The following is a 15,336-nucleotide window of genomic DNA, read 5'->3' on the forward strand; positions in this document are numbered from 1 at the left end:
TACATTATTTTATTGGAATTAAACGATAAACAATTTGAGATCAGAAATTTAATGGCATTTTAGGAGTTGGTGGGTGAATAAAAAATGTCTAAGTCATTACTGATCAAGACGGAGCGAATCTTTATTTTAAAGGATGAGGTGCTAAGCGCGAAGGTTTGTTAAGAACTGCTCTCTGCACCCTTGATGCGTTTTCTCGACACCTCTTACATCCCTTGGTGGGGGTGTCTTCAAACGACAAATTTGGTAATGCAGCGGGATTTCCCGGTGACCACTTACCGCTCCCTTGCATGGTCAGGGACCGCCAGGCCCGGAACCGTGGTCCCTTCGGAAATCCCCGGTTTATGATACCGTACGTAGCTATTGAGACCGTTGACGAAAAACTACAAAACATGCCTCGAGAAAATCTAACGGTATCCTCAAAAATAGCCGTTTTGACCGTATACGTCGTAAACCGTGCTGGCCTTTTGCACTTACAAAGTATTGGAGATAAAAGCGATATAAGAGCGATACACGAATTAGCATTAACATTTGTCTCCATCTAGCGATGTTAATCATCATTGTTTGTTCCTTCTTGTGTTCGCATGTTTCGATTCAATTTTGTTCTCTAATATTCTTCTCACGTAATTCTGATTGTATTTTATATCGTTCTTAAATAAATAGTTTTTGTGCTTTGTATATAATTAATTACGACACTATTCGTCCACGGATCTCCTCGCCTTCAACAGGTTATGGGCCCAGAAGATTGCGGAATTAAAAGTGTACGGAAAATAATTAATTAAAAAGCCTGATCGTTAGTTTTTTGAAACGGTTAATTTTTTGTGTTAATGGTATCATGACTTCTGGAATTGTACGGATTGATTCTCTTAATAAAGAGAATTATGATACTTGGAATATGCAAATGCAGGCTTTGCTAATAAAGAACGATGCCTGGATTTATGTGAGCGGTGAATTCAAGAAACCGATCGTCGTTGCCGCAGACATCGTTTCTGAAAATGCTGCGAAAGAATGGACAAAAAACGACAGCAAAGCAAAATCGGACATTATTTTGTCGATAAGCCCGTCGGAATTAAAGCAAATTAAAAATTGCGAAACATCTCGTGAAGTGTGGTTGAAACTGGAAGAGATTTATCAATCTAAAGGACCAGCACGAAAAGCCACATTATTAAAGAAGCTGATGTTGCAAAGAATGGATGAAAACGAAGATGTTCGTGAACATATTCGGAAATTCTTTGATACCATCGATAAACTGAGCGAGATGGAAGTTCATATAAATGAAGATTTATTAACAATCATGCTCTTGTATAGTTTGCCAATAACTTTTGAAAATTTTCGTTGTGCTATTGAGTCTCGTGACGAATTGCCATCACCGGAAACTCTGCGCATCAAAATTATTGAAGAAAGTGACGCTCGGAAAAACGACGCACGAAGCAATGTTCAAGGCGCAATGGTTGTAAATAAAAGTTTTCGGAAATGGAATCAGAAGAAGAAAGCAACGGAAAAGAAAGACGTGAGTGTTAAGGAAAATTGCAAATATCAGTGTCATCGGTGTCGTAAGTACGGTCATAAAGCCGCGGATTGTAGGAAATTTAAAGACGATCGCGGATCAAATGCAAATAAAGCTGAAGATGTCGGATTATGTACGTTTCTCGAATGTACTGATAAACATGAAGTGTTGCGAGTAGACAGTTCGAGTAATGCCGGTAATTGGTGTATAGATAGTGGCGCAAGTTCACATCTATGTAACAACTTGAATGAATTCACGAACATCGAATATTCGAGTCTCGGAAAATTAAATCTCGCGAACAGTACGTCGACCAAAATAACGGGAAGAGGAACGGTTTCTTTCTCGACAAAAGCTTATAATAATGAGAAGAACATTCGGTTGGATGATGCGTTATACGTACCGGATCTTCGAACAAACTTGTTATCAGTCGCGAAAATTACGGATAAGGGTTTTAAGGTTACATTTACTAAAACTAAAGCCGTGGTGACAGACAGTAACGGAAGTACGAAATTAGTAGCAAATCGTATCGGCGGATTATATTATGTGCGTGGAAATTCACACGGCGAGTGTAATGCTATTTCGCAAAATACATCGTCAAACGCGTCGAGTACGTTAATGTCGTGGCATCGTCGTCTTGGACATGTAAATTGTAAAGATCTTATCCAAGCGGTACGCGGAAAAATGATACAAGGAATTGATTTACCGGAACGTGATTCGGAATTGGAGTGCGACATTTGTATTCGTGGAAAAATGACACGAACGCCTTTTCCGAAGAAATCAACGCGGGAAACAGATTTACTGGAGATCATTCATTCCGATGTTTGTGGTCCGATGAAGACTATTTCGAATGGGAAAGCTAAATATTTTGTAACTTTCATCGACGATCATTCGAGATGGACTGAGGTACGTTTTCTCAAATCAAAAGATGAAGTCTTTGAAGCTTTTAAGGAATTTAAGCAACTCGTCGAGAATTTGAAAGGTAAAAAAATTAAATATTTACAATCCGATAATGGCGGAGAATATATGAGTCGCGAATTTAATAATTATTTGAGGGAACACGGAATTTCAAAAAGATTATCTGTTGCAAGAAATCCGGAACAAAATGGTGTTGCTGAGAGGAAGAACCAGACTTTATTGGAAACTGCAAGGTGTCTTCTGTTGCAGGCAGGTCTTTCTTCATCATTTTGGGCTGAGGCAGTTAATACAGCGAATTATATTAGGAATCGTTGTCCAACTAGAAGTTTAGTAAACAAAACGCCGTACGAAGCTTGGACACATCGGAAACCAGACGTGGGAAACATGAAGGATTTTGGATGTAAAGTATTTCTTTTAAATCGAGAATCTAACAGAGATAAGTTTCAGTCGCGTTGCAAGGAAGGTATTTTTGTCGGCTATTCTGATAATTCCAAAGGATACAGGACTTGGTTGCCGAAGGATCGAAAAGTTGAAATTGCGCGTGACGTTAAATTTCTGGAAAATAAAGGAACTCGATTTGTAGATCATGAAAAAGTAACGTTCGACGAAGAAGACGAAGCGGAAAAAGAAGAAATGCCTCACGGAATTGACATTGAGCTGAAGCCATCAATTGGCGTTGAAAATAATGATTTTTCGGGTAATGAATTTGACGATTTTCAGGAAGATTTGCCAGATGAGCAAAACGTCGAAGAGGAACGACCAGACGAAACGCCTAGAGTAGGTCGTGGAAGATCACGTGGAAGACCGAGACTACTTCGTACTGGTTTGAGGGGAAGACCACGGAAATTATTTCAAATGCCAAGCGAACTTGCAGGTAATGTTGAGGAGAATTACGCATTTGTATCGGAAATTACCATGAAGCAAGCGATGTCCAGTCCAGAAGTGAATGAATGGATAAGAGCTATGGCAACCGAGGTAAAGTCAATTATTAAAAATGATACGTGGGAAGTGGTTTCTCGACCGAAAAATTGTGACGTTATCGGGAGTAGAATGGTTTTACGAAATAAATGTCGACCGGATGGAACTATTGAGAAAAGGAAGGCGCGTCTTGTCGCTCAGGGATTCTCACAACGTCCGGGAATTCATTTTAATCAGACATTTGCTTCTGTAGCTAGATTAAGTTCTATTCGTCTTTTAATTGCTATAGCAGCGCGTTATGGAATGACTATTGAACAGCTTGATGTCACAACAGCATATTTGAATGGTGTACTGGATGAAGAAATATTTATGTCATCGCCTAAAATGTTAAATGAAGCGTTGGAATCACTTATTGAGTCAGAAGGTAAAAATAGTGAAATTAAAATTAAGGCACAACGCATGTTAAAGGAATTATCGTCTGGGGACAAAGTTTGTCGTCTCAAGAAATCTCTATACGGCCTACGACAGGCTGGAAAGTGCTGGTACAACCGATTGGACAAAGCTCTGAAGAAATATGGAATGTCAAATTGTCACAGCGATCCCTGTGTATACCATGCAGGTCAAGGGGAAGACTTATTGCTGATGACGGTATATGTTGATGATATTTTGATAATTTCCAGAAATGTTAAGGCGATATCGGCAATGAAGAGGAATCTTTTACAAGAGTTCGAAGTGAAGGACCTTGGTAGTGTTGGCTACTGTTTAGGTATCGAATTTGCTCGTCGGGAAAACAATATCACTATGCATCAAAAGGGTTTCATCAGGGAAATTCTGGATCGTTTTGGAATGACCGAATGCAGGCCAGTTAGTACTCCTGTCGATCCGAATGTGAAGCTGACGAAACCGGAAGGCGAACCTGATAGTGATATTCTCAAGCTGCCTTATCGAGAGTTGGTCGGTGCTCTAATGTACCTGGCGGTTGCTACGAGGCCAGATATTGCGTTTGCAGTTGGATATTTAAGTCAATTTAATGACTGTTTTGGGTCTATTCATTGGACAGCTGCTAAACGTGTATTGCGTTATCTGAAAGGAACCATGAATTTAGGACTTTCTTTCTGTTCAGATTCTGATACAATAAAAGGATTCGTGGATGCAGACTGGGGAAACTGTTTGATTGATAGACGATCATTTACTGGATATGTTTTCACCCTAAGTGGAGCGGCCATATCATGGGAAGCGAGAAAACAGAGAACAGTAACACTATCATCAACTGAAGCTGAATATATGGCTGTCACTGAAGCTGCAAAAGAATCTATATATTTACGTAATTTCTTACAGGAATTGGGATTTTCGAATCTTACAAATATTGTATTGTACAACGACAATCTGGGAGCCAAACGAATGGCAGATAATGCATCTTTTACGGCCAGAAGCAAACATATAAATTTAAGACATCATTTCGTACGAGAAGTTTTGAAAAATCGAGAAATGAAAATAGAATATATTCCAACGGACGAGATGCCTGCTGATATGATGATCAAGGGTCTTCCAGGGCCTAAACACAAGAAGTGTTCTGAAAGAATTGGACTTCGAACGATTTCCAGTTGAAACGTGCGAATTAATGCAATTAATGCGTGCCTCGAGGGGAAGTATTGGAGATAAAAGCGATATAAGAGCGATACACGAATTAGCACTAACATTTGTCTCCATCTAGCGATGTTAATCGTCATTGTTTGTTCCTTTTTGTGTTCGCATGTTTCGATTCAATTTTGTTCTCTAATATTCTTCTCACGTAATTCTGATTGTATTTTATATCGTTCTTAAATAAATAGTTTTTGTGCTTTGTATATAATTAATTACGACACTATTCGTCCACGGATCTCCTCGCCTTCAACACAAAGATCGCTTAAAAATCACGAAGCCAGCCGCTACAGCATAAATAATTTCTTTCTGTTAATTATTTGCATGATATAATTATTTCCTAATTAAAACAAAATACTCTTTATTATTAATATTATTTGGATATTATTGTTGGAAATATTCGTATTCATTTTTTAATAAAAATATTACTTGATTACTTACACTGTATTTTCTGTTTTTTTTTTTAAATTCAAAACCTTCTCAAATGACTTCTTTAAAAAATAAGGAGTAGTATTTTTTTGCCGCAGCAAATTAATTATCAGGCTCAATAATTTTAAGATTATTTATTCATGTCGAAGACGGTTCTATGTAAATTGACCAATACCATCGGTCTATTTATGGTAAGTTATGAAGAGAATTATCATTATAATTTTTTAAATACCTGCTACTTTACTAGAAATATGATACTATTTCCTTCAAACCTTCAAATCTTCGAAATCTCCTTCGTCTGGAAAAAGAATTATTACTTGCATGTTACGGCTTCTTTGAACTATTCAACTCTCGTATAAAAAGTCTTTCTGTACTTCTGAAAAGAACAGAGATAATGGAAGCGGACAAAGGTACTGGACCACCTTGCATGCACGTTCTTTTGAGGCCGTTAATATTCACTTTAAGTAGTTGAAATTGAATATCAAAGTTAGGGATGCAGAACATATTTTGCTGGATATTTCAGTAATTTTTAGAGATAGAGGTGTGCCATGTATAGATAAAATTTATATTCTAGAATGACGAATTTCATAGTGCTAAACAATGTGTAAAAATTACGTGCGTGCAAATAATTTTAAAAAGTTAAAAAGTAACACATCTTTTTATATCTCGATAAATAATAATTTATTTTGTCATCCGTTCATAGAAACTAACTAGAATCTATATTATTATAGTACTAAAAGTTTAAAGCGTAATCTGGGAAATATAAATAAGAAATAGTAATACAAACACTTATTTATTAAATTGCGTTGAGTAATCCGAAATAGTTGTATAACGAACGCTGTGGCACACTTATTAACGCTGTAAATGATGAATAAAATTGCAGAGTGAAGAAATAAACTAAGAAATTCACATCAGCATCTTTAGCATTTGGTATGATTATTCGTATCTTACTGATTTTCATTTTATCATACAAGTAGAGTCACTGTAATGACAGCAATACAGTAAAGTAGGATATTGCTGCTTTTGAAAGCTGAAAAATAAGGATTCAATAGAGAATATTATTTTTAGGAGACTATAGTACTGACATACCACTGCGAAATTTGCGATTGACGGACTAATGACGGAGAAAAAGCTGAATGAGACGCTTTTGTTACTTTTCAGTATAATAATCTGCAATAATTTCTGCGTTGCTACAGACGTTTCGTACCAGTTGGAACTATACCTGTGAATAAAGACAATGACATATTGCTATGTTGAATGAAATCTGGTGCGACTAAAAGGGTGTTAGTTAAAAAAAATACACTTCAATAGTTCATTAATATTTTCAGTTACATATCAAGATACGGGTTTATAGAAACATATCAACAATTTGTTCTGCAATGTTAAACAGCAATATCTACAAATCCTCGAAATAAATTTGTCTGCAACTCTAACTAGTTATTATTGGATCAAAGAGATTTTGGTAAAATAAGTGCCACATTTAAATATAAAGACGTGTATTACTATAATATGGCTGCTCAGCGATCAACACGTTAAAAATCAGCAGTAAAAGTTTAGAACACATAATATTCCAAGACAGTTACGTCGTTAGTGAGATGTTGCTAGCGCTATCAATCAGTATTCCACTGCAAGGTTTAACCAAAACAGGTATCCAAGTGAGCCTATCAATACCACGGCAGAAAATAAAGTCTCCTTGATATCTGATAACTGAAGCACTGTCAGAGAAAGCTTGAACACACAAATCAGTTTGAAAAGTTTATAACGCTTGTTTTTAGGGAAGACAATAATCTTTATCTCAATTGATGCACTGTGCATAAATTACTCATGCAAAACAAAGTAATGCTCACAACAACCATACCCAGCATGGTGAGGATACTGTATGACACTTTGGATTTTTCGCTTCCTTCGTGTAAATTCCTTCAAGGATAAACATATTAATTACGTAAATATCGTGGCGAATACATGAAATGGTGTATACCTTATAGGTGCAGTAAGCCAATCTATTAATAAGTACTTACTGAATGGCTCGTCGATGAAAAAATACACCTGTAGTTATGTAACTGATAGAGTTATTTGCATTGCTTCGTGGATGAAGTGATGCTACGGATTCCGCAACGACGGCTGTTTCGAAATAATAACTGAGAATGAAAGATATGAACATTTTAAAAAATGTGGTATAGATAGTACAGATTAATGAGAATGATCACTTGATATAGCCATACAGGGTATCCACGCCTAACAAGGAAAATCAGTAAATTCCTAATCCTTGTATCTCGAAAACTAATAAAAATCGGGTAGACATATTAAATTTTAATGAATTCGTCTTGAAAAGTACTATCGTTTGGTCAAAGAAGAAAATAGTTCCATTTACAAAACAAGACTTCAACGACATATCTTTTACATTAATAACATTAAAACGTTTTATTTAAGCCAAAACATGGAGCCCCTTTTATCCTGCAATTTTCATATAAAAAGTTTTTCGTGTCACCAGTAGTTCATGAAATATCGGCTGTTATACTTACACGTGGATACCCTGTATACATTTTTATTTTCATTTACATTAAATAAATGTCAACGCACAATTTAAAGTTTTAGTAAATAGGTAATTGAAAAAAGAAGTATTATTTGTCGCTACAAATATTCCCCCATACTTGAAAAAATCTTTGTTTCAATCGATTTAGAAGTACGCGCATTTTATGGATAATAAAGACAGTATATTTCAGGCTAACCTTGCAATACCAAATAAACCAGCCACATGCAAGCTGAACATAATCATGATTGGTTCTGTTCCAACCAGTATGATTATCACTAGATAGACCAGACTAATGTTCAAAATAGGATGTTGTTCTTTTTCAATGAAGAATTCGATGTGAATTGGAAACTCGAGAGCGCGAGATTCATTTAAGGGCGCAATTATATCCAAAATAATGGGTGAAAAATGGTATAATGTTACTATAAAAAATCCTGGATAAAAGAATGCTGTAACACATTGTAGCGGCACATGGTTCGCAGCGTTGGTAGAAATTAGCATTGACCGTTTACAGATGTTTAGGTGTAGGCAGTTAACCAGCATGGCGAAGGAAGGAACACTACAAGCACTTGGAGAGCGGCCCTAAAGGGTGAAGCGAAAGGATGCAGCAACAAGCAAGACGGCGGAGGCACGGAGCGCTTTTCAAACGACAAGAGGAGGGGAAGAAGCAAGAGGACAGCGAGAGGGAAAAGAGGAAGAGCAGGAGTAGAAGAAGCGGCGAAACAAAATAGACACGACCGATCAAACGACTCAAACCCGCAAGGGAGGAAACCGGTGTCAGCCTGGTCATAGCACCATTAGGGGACACAAAACGGGGACCGACTGAGCAGGGGAGAGGAGGGAGAGAGGTCAATTGAGCAAAGCATCCTTCTGATCAACTGTTGATTCAACTAGGGACCCAGTCGTCAGTCTGGTCATGGCACCATTAGGGGGCGACAATGGGGACCGAGTGGGATCGGCGGAAGAGAAGAAGGAGAAAACAAGACACGATCGATCGAACGACTCAAACTTGCAAAGGAGGAAACCGGTGTCAGCCTGGTCATAGCACCATTAGGGGGCACGAAACGGGGACCGACGGAGCGGGGGAGAGGAGGGAGAGAGGTCAAATCGAATTGAGCACCCTTTCGATCAACGGTTGATTCAGCAAGGAACCCAGTCGTCAGCCTGGTCATGGCACCATTAGGGGGCGACAACGTGGACCGAGTGGAATCGACAGGAGACAGGAAGGAGAAATTTTTACCGAGAGCAATGGGCTCATGTAGCATTGTGGAAGAAGACTGGGGTGAAATAGGCACACGCGGGGGAATTAAAACTAGAAATTACACTTAGGTGGGAAATGGTGGGGAGAGGTCACGGTTTGTTGCTGTATGTTCGAGCCCACCGGGAGGCGGTGCCGAGGGGGCGTTACAAGGTCAGCTGGAGGTCAGCGCATTTTGCCCGGGAGCCTCCCCTAGATCTTGACGCAGCCCCTAGGACCAAAACCCTTTGGTTGAGAGCATCCATTCCCCACACATGGAACACATACGCGAGGGGTGGGGGGCGAGGGGGAGGGGGGTAGTCTTTCTTCCACAACTGCGAGCGATGGCCTAGTCCAGGTACACTATGCCTCATCCGGTAAGGAAGCCTGGCGGGTTGCCGCCAACCCCCGCGTAGCGGGGGCGGGAGACAGTTTTAGTGAGTAGGCCGTGGAAACTGCCCCTCTTCTAGGGGCGCCGGAAGCGGGAGTCTCACACTAAAAGTCTGTAAGTCGGCGAAATTATTTTATGTTTTTTGGACGTGCGTAGCTCAATAGACTACCCTACCATAAACGCTGCCAGCCATGTCCTGTTACGGTTCATTAGGCCACATGGTCAACACGGGCCGGAAGGACACTTTCGGTTGACAAACTTTAATTTATAATACTTTTTCCCCTGCCGAAAATGGGAGGACTCTGTGAGAAAAATAACTCCACCCTCAACTGTGTAAGGAGTTACGCCTTCTCCGAAAAGTTTATATATACTGCGGAAAGGCGTCAGAACGGATTATAAACAGTCGAGCCTCCAATTCTGCATCATCGAATATTCTATACCGATTCCGTAACATTGTATACTTCATACTCCATTTTGTAATATCACACATAGTCTCCATAGTTCGCATTAAACACTTTACCTCTTGCAAACACAGTGTTGCGAGCAATATTTATTCATTTCACCTAACGCACCTCGCGACACACATTTTATATAAGTTGAAATAATATTGAAATTGCAAATTTTTTAAGTATTTATTCACCTGCAAAATATATTACGAGACGTTGTCCATGAAACGCGTAGATCTGCATAATTCGAAGTACCTCAACGTTATTCGTCTCCCAATCAAGTCTGACTTCATCTAGATATGCCTTTAACTGGATTTGACAATAACATTTATATGAATGTTTCGTATACGTGAATTCAATCTCTACATGTGACTTAAGTCGTTGATGTGATACCAGGATGTGTGATATCTTGTAAACACGACTACTGCTATTGGGGTAATTGATATATCTCTAAGTTGCTGAAACAGATTTCTGCTTGCAGTGAAAAAAACTGTAAACTAAGAAGGACATTAAGTTTGTTAAATGTAGGTCGAAAAATGTCAGAAAATTTTCATAAACGTACCAAATAATACTTAAATCAAATTTGATAACCCATACCTGGGAAATTACAGATGAACAAGTAACGAAGCAGATGATGCCATTATGTAAGAGCCGAAATTTTTTTGTGCTGTGCGGCCAAAGTCCCATTATCGACATTAAGAACATGCACCACTTGTAATAGCTATTTATTTCTGCCTTCGCGTTCGGTGGTTCAAATGCTTCTGATCTCCAAGACATCAATGCACCCTCCATTACATATCATTCTTCCGCAAATATTACCTCTTCGAAGGACTTTTCAGTAAAATATGACAAAAATTCTTTGGATGCAACACAGTGATTGACAGGTTGCACGATTGTGGGTAAAAGAAAAGCCGGGAGAAGAAAGTTTTCTGAGCAAAGTTAAATTTGTATAGTTTCATGCAATAAGAGCTTCAGTGGGAGGATACTCTTCGATTACCCTCAGTTGGTTTACGTCCTCCGAAAGCAGAGCACAGGTTCGTACCCAGACAAGTGTTTTGTGTGATGTCTCACGAAGACTGGAGAAGGTGATGTAAGTGCACGAATTTATATTATATGACAATTATTCTACGAATAGTTAAGGTAATGAGGTTCAGTTGAAAGCAGTGGTAGCAAAGGAGGAACGCAGTTGACTTGGTAAATAATATTCGTTAATTAAATTTTAGTAGGTATATAATAAACAAAAAGGTCGCAAATGAAAAATAATGACGCACCGCAAACTAGAATAACAACTGATTCATATATTTGTTTTATCAAGTAATCAGACGGTTTACTGTAAAGATAGTAGAACAGTAAAGTAGGATACCGATGCCTTTAAAAGCTGAAAAATGAAGATTGGACATGAAATATTGTTTCGCGGAGTTATAATATGTATTAAGCATACCACTGCGAAGCCTTCGATCGATGGTGCATAGACTCTTAGAAACGTGAATGACAAATCTTTGTTGCCATTTAATATGATCAGCTGTAACAATTTCTGCGTTCGTGTAGACGTTTCGTACCAGTTGGTGTTGTACCTGCAATTATAGACAACGATACATTGAGAAAACAGGTACGATTTGAAAAGTATCAGTTAAATGAAATTCCTTTTATAGTACATGATCATTTTAAGTCAGATCTCGAGACGGACAGTTAAAGAGTGTGCCACTCTAACATGGCGTAATACATGATGACACGATCTCTTAAACAGTGCAAGTAAATGGAATGACTTACACGAATATAACAACAATATCAACAACGAAAATAAAAAACTCCGATAATAACGGGAAAATTCAATGAAAACAAAATTTAAAGAACTACAAAGGAATTGTAATGTTACAAATATTTGAATGTTCTCAAACTTTGTAAATTCATGTCACGTTAGTTGAAATTACATAAAAAATATGTACCGTATTTCCGATGAAATATATGTCGCTAATTCCCCTGTCGGCATTACATATTTTAACCAATGCAAACATAAAGCCGTTCATAATGAGCATATGAGTAAGTGACGATCAACATATTAAAAACTAGGTAGAAAGATTTTGTGTAAATAATATTCGAATATATTTACGTTGTTAGTCGGATACTTTCAGAGCTGCTGATCATGTGTTGAAATGTAAAGTTCACCAAAAACATGTATCCTAATGCAGAATTGATTAGACACACGGATAAGATTGTCTCTCTATTCTCTGCTGGTTGAAATACCGTTTGAGACAGCTTTAGAAACAGAACATTTTGTAAGTTCTTATTCAGGATATCTTTGAAAAAGAAAGAATGAATCACTCACGCAGAAAAGATCGGAGCTTAAGGCAATGACGCCAAATATAGTGGCGGGAGCGTATGATATATTGCAGTGGTTGCTTAAATCACGTACAAATCTTCAAAAATATAATTAATCAGTTAAGTAAAATATTACGATGAATATGAAAAATGCGTATTTTTGGCCAGAGGTCACCGCGGGGTTTTCCTACGCCTTATGCATAATCACCCTTTACACTGTTACAATTTTACATTGATTGCAGTCACAATTTATTAATGCAATACATAATTAATTGTTTATTTGTATATATAATAAGATTATCTCATGTAGTTAGTACCAAATCATAAAATACATATGCGGAAAAAATATACTAAAAGTATTGCATAAGTAATGACAACTAACAATTTTTCTTTCAAATACACATATTTTGTATTTAAGAAGTTGAATGTAGAGAGTAATTCGCTCGAACACAATAAAACGTAACTAAACCCCACATCCTTCGAAGTCATTGTTTAATTAGGGTCTAGGGTCTGCGAGTACCCCAGGTATAGACACATGTATTGTCGTAGCAGTTCTTCTTTAGTTATTTCTAACCGTGCGCCCGTCTTGTAAGCACCGAATACTTCTATAGTTTCCTTCACCGTTTAATTTTTCCATTTACAAATATAATTATTGATCTGATATACTCTACGTGTCTATTTAAAATTATCGTGGTCCGAAATTGGTCAATACATACATATAAAGAAAATACTTACTGAAGTGCCATTCGATGTATTGTAGTACCGGTAATTATGTAATTGATGCTTTCAGTATTTTTGCAATTTCGCGGAAGATATGATACAGATGAATCTGCAAGAACGGCTTTCTCGATGAAAAAACTAAGAATGATAGATAAGAGCACTGTCAGAAAGGCGGAATGGATGGTACAGAATGATGAGAATGTAGGACTAATTTATTTAAGCATACAGAGTCCGAATCAGGACAATCCAGCTGACTCGTTTTATTAGTTGCATGAGGAAATGTTCAAAAAACACTAACGCTTACGAAAATGAGTAAATAAAAAAAATGTACCTGATAAGGAAACAAACTGTACCATCTCTTTCAAAAAATTGTGTATGGATTCTACTCCACTTTTCTTTTCTGAAAGTTAAGTATCGTCCAGAAACTGCTTTGGAAATATTCGATAGTTTGTAAAGTATTTTATTCTATATACGTTCACGGTGCACAATTGGACTTTTCTATTTTATTAATAATACACAATTTTTAAAAAGGTTTGGAAAACTAGATCTAATTCTTTTGAGGATTAATGAAGCCAAATATCATTAAAAACGAATGACTCAGACAGTAAAATCATTAATCTGACATTTGAGATGTTCTTTAATATTTTCCAAGATCTATGTTTCATTGAATGTAGACGGGACGCGAATTTTATGAATAAAACCGTATTATTTATTCGAGATACGAACTTACCTAGCAACTTCAAATAATCCAGCGATATGCGAGCTGATCATGATCATAAGCGATTCTGTCCCAACTAATACAGTTATGTTAGTTATCCACAAAAAATGTAGTAAACCAGTGCTGATAATTCGGTGTTGCTCTTTGTTGATAAAAAATTCTATAGTTATTAAAAACTTTACTGAACGAGACTCATTCAGTGGTAAAATTTTATCCAAAATAATAGGAAAAGTGTGGTATAGTATCACCAGACACACTGAAGGGTAAGCAAAGGCTGTAAAAAGTACTGTGTGTTCACTTTCGGAAGTTCAAACTATTCAAGATTTTCCTCACCCGCAAAAATTATTGTTAGACGTTTTCCGTGCAAGGCGTGGTTCTGCATGATTTGAAGTGTCTCGTCATTATTCGTCTCCCAGTCACGCCTGATCCGATCTAGAAACGCTTTCACCTTCATTTTAAATGAGATGTAAATTAAATGGTATGTAAACGTGAATCCAATTCCTATACCCGACTTACGTCATCCATCATATACCATGTTATGTGATATTTTGTAAGTGCGGTGATTGCCCCTGATATAAGTGATATTATCCTTAACAGACGAAACAGACTTGCCTCCAAACTGAAGACAGCTACGAACTTAAAAAGATATTAATATTCTCAAGTGTTGGTCGAAAAATGTCAAGATATTCAGAAAAGTTTGACAACGTATCATTTAGTTTTATAAATTTATAATTAATACCTATACTAAGTCTACTAATCCAAACCTGTAAAATTACGGATGCCCAAGTAATGATGCTTATGATGCCATTTTGCAGGAGTCGAAATTTTTTGTTTGAGTACGGCCAAAGTCCTATGACTCTCAAAAAGAACATGCACCATTTGTAATTTCCATTCATTTCCAACATCGCGTGCAGTGGCTCAAACACTACTGATCTCCGAGTCATCTATCTACCCTCCATTTCACCTCACCCTTCTCAAATATTACCTCTTCGGAAGATTTTCTAGCGAAATATCAGAAAAATTCTTTCGATGCAACATAGTGATTGACATGTTACACGACTGTGGAATTACTTATTCATATGAAGATAGGGTGCGAGTATCGCGATCGGCAGCTGCTGCTTAATGTTACAGTAGTATTATTAAGAAAATGATGGGGTAAAAGAAACGGTGAGAGAAGAAAATTTTCTAATCAAAGTTAGATATCTATATTTTTATGCAATACGAGGTTACGAGGGAGGATACTGTTCAGGTTGTACTCAGTCGGTTTTCATCCGCCGAATAATATTAGTCTTCTATACTTCTACGAAATGTGAGTCTACGAGGGAAGATTTTTACTAATAGTCACCAGTAGATTTGCTTTTGAGGAAGAGGGAGCGCGTGTTCAGAAGCAGTAAAGCATCAGTAGTAATGTATTAGTCTACATACAAGGAACAACACTAAGGTATTACGTACGGATTTGAATAAAATTTACATACTTGGTAGCTTTTCAAATATTATTTGACACGTATTTTTTTGTATCTGCTGACATTCATGTTAAGGGGTTGAAAATAGTCCTCAAAGGCGGAGGT

General features: G+C 37.4%; 1 protein-coding gene and 2 long non-coding RNA genes across 5 annotated transcripts in view; all 3 read right to left on the bottom strand.

Moving 5' to 3' along the window:
• Positions 1-5,822: 5,822 nt before the first annotated feature.
• On the bottom strand, positions 5,823-8,466 carry LOC143264874 (uncharacterized). 2 transcript variants are annotated; one of them, XR_013038841.1, is made up of 4 exons: positions 7,426-8,466; positions 6,991-7,324; positions 6,497-6,629; positions 5,823-6,437 (listed from the first exon to the last, which is right to left on the bottom strand). It is a non-coding gene; the product is annotated as an uncharacterized LOC143264874 (long non-coding RNA). The 2 variants fall into 2 exon arrangements; XR_013038840.1 differs by having other exon boundaries at positions 6,497-7,324.
• Positions 8,467-10,206: 1,740 nt separating this feature from the next.
• On the bottom strand, positions 10,207-12,593 carry LOC143264899 (uncharacterized). The gene is made up of 4 exons (XR_013038881.1): positions 12,338-12,593; positions 12,122-12,267; positions 10,609-11,585; positions 10,207-10,508 (listed from the first exon to the last, which is right to left on the bottom strand). It is a non-coding gene; the product is annotated as an uncharacterized LOC143264899 (long non-coding RNA).
• A 438-nt stretch (positions 12,594-13,031) lies between these two features.
• LOC143264893 (uncharacterized) overlaps positions 13,032-15,336 on the bottom strand; it is a 30,281-nt gene continuing 27,976 nt past the window's right edge. Inside the window, exons 1-3 of one of the 2 annotated variants that reach the window (XR_013038874.1) lie at positions 14,285-14,893; positions 13,781-14,216; positions 13,032-13,188 (exon numbers count right to left, since the gene is read on the bottom strand). Coding sequence is in view for 1 of the 2 variants with exons in the window: in XM_076534053.1 (XP_076390168.1) it covers positions 13,062-13,188; positions 13,781-14,042 (389 nt within the window). In the remaining variant the exon portion in view is untranslated. Of the gene's footprint in view, positions 13,189-13,780; positions 14,217-14,284; positions 14,894-15,336 lie in introns of those variants that run through there. The other variant, XM_076534053.1, reaches the window with a different exon arrangement.

This window comes from Megachile rotundata, chromosome 7 (genome assembly GCF_050947335.1).
Source record: "Megachile rotundata isolate GNS110a chromosome 7, iyMegRotu1, whole genome shotgun sequence".
In the NCBI taxonomy this organism is placed as follows: Eukaryota; Metazoa; Arthropoda; class Insecta; order Hymenoptera; family Megachilidae; genus Megachile; species Megachile rotundata.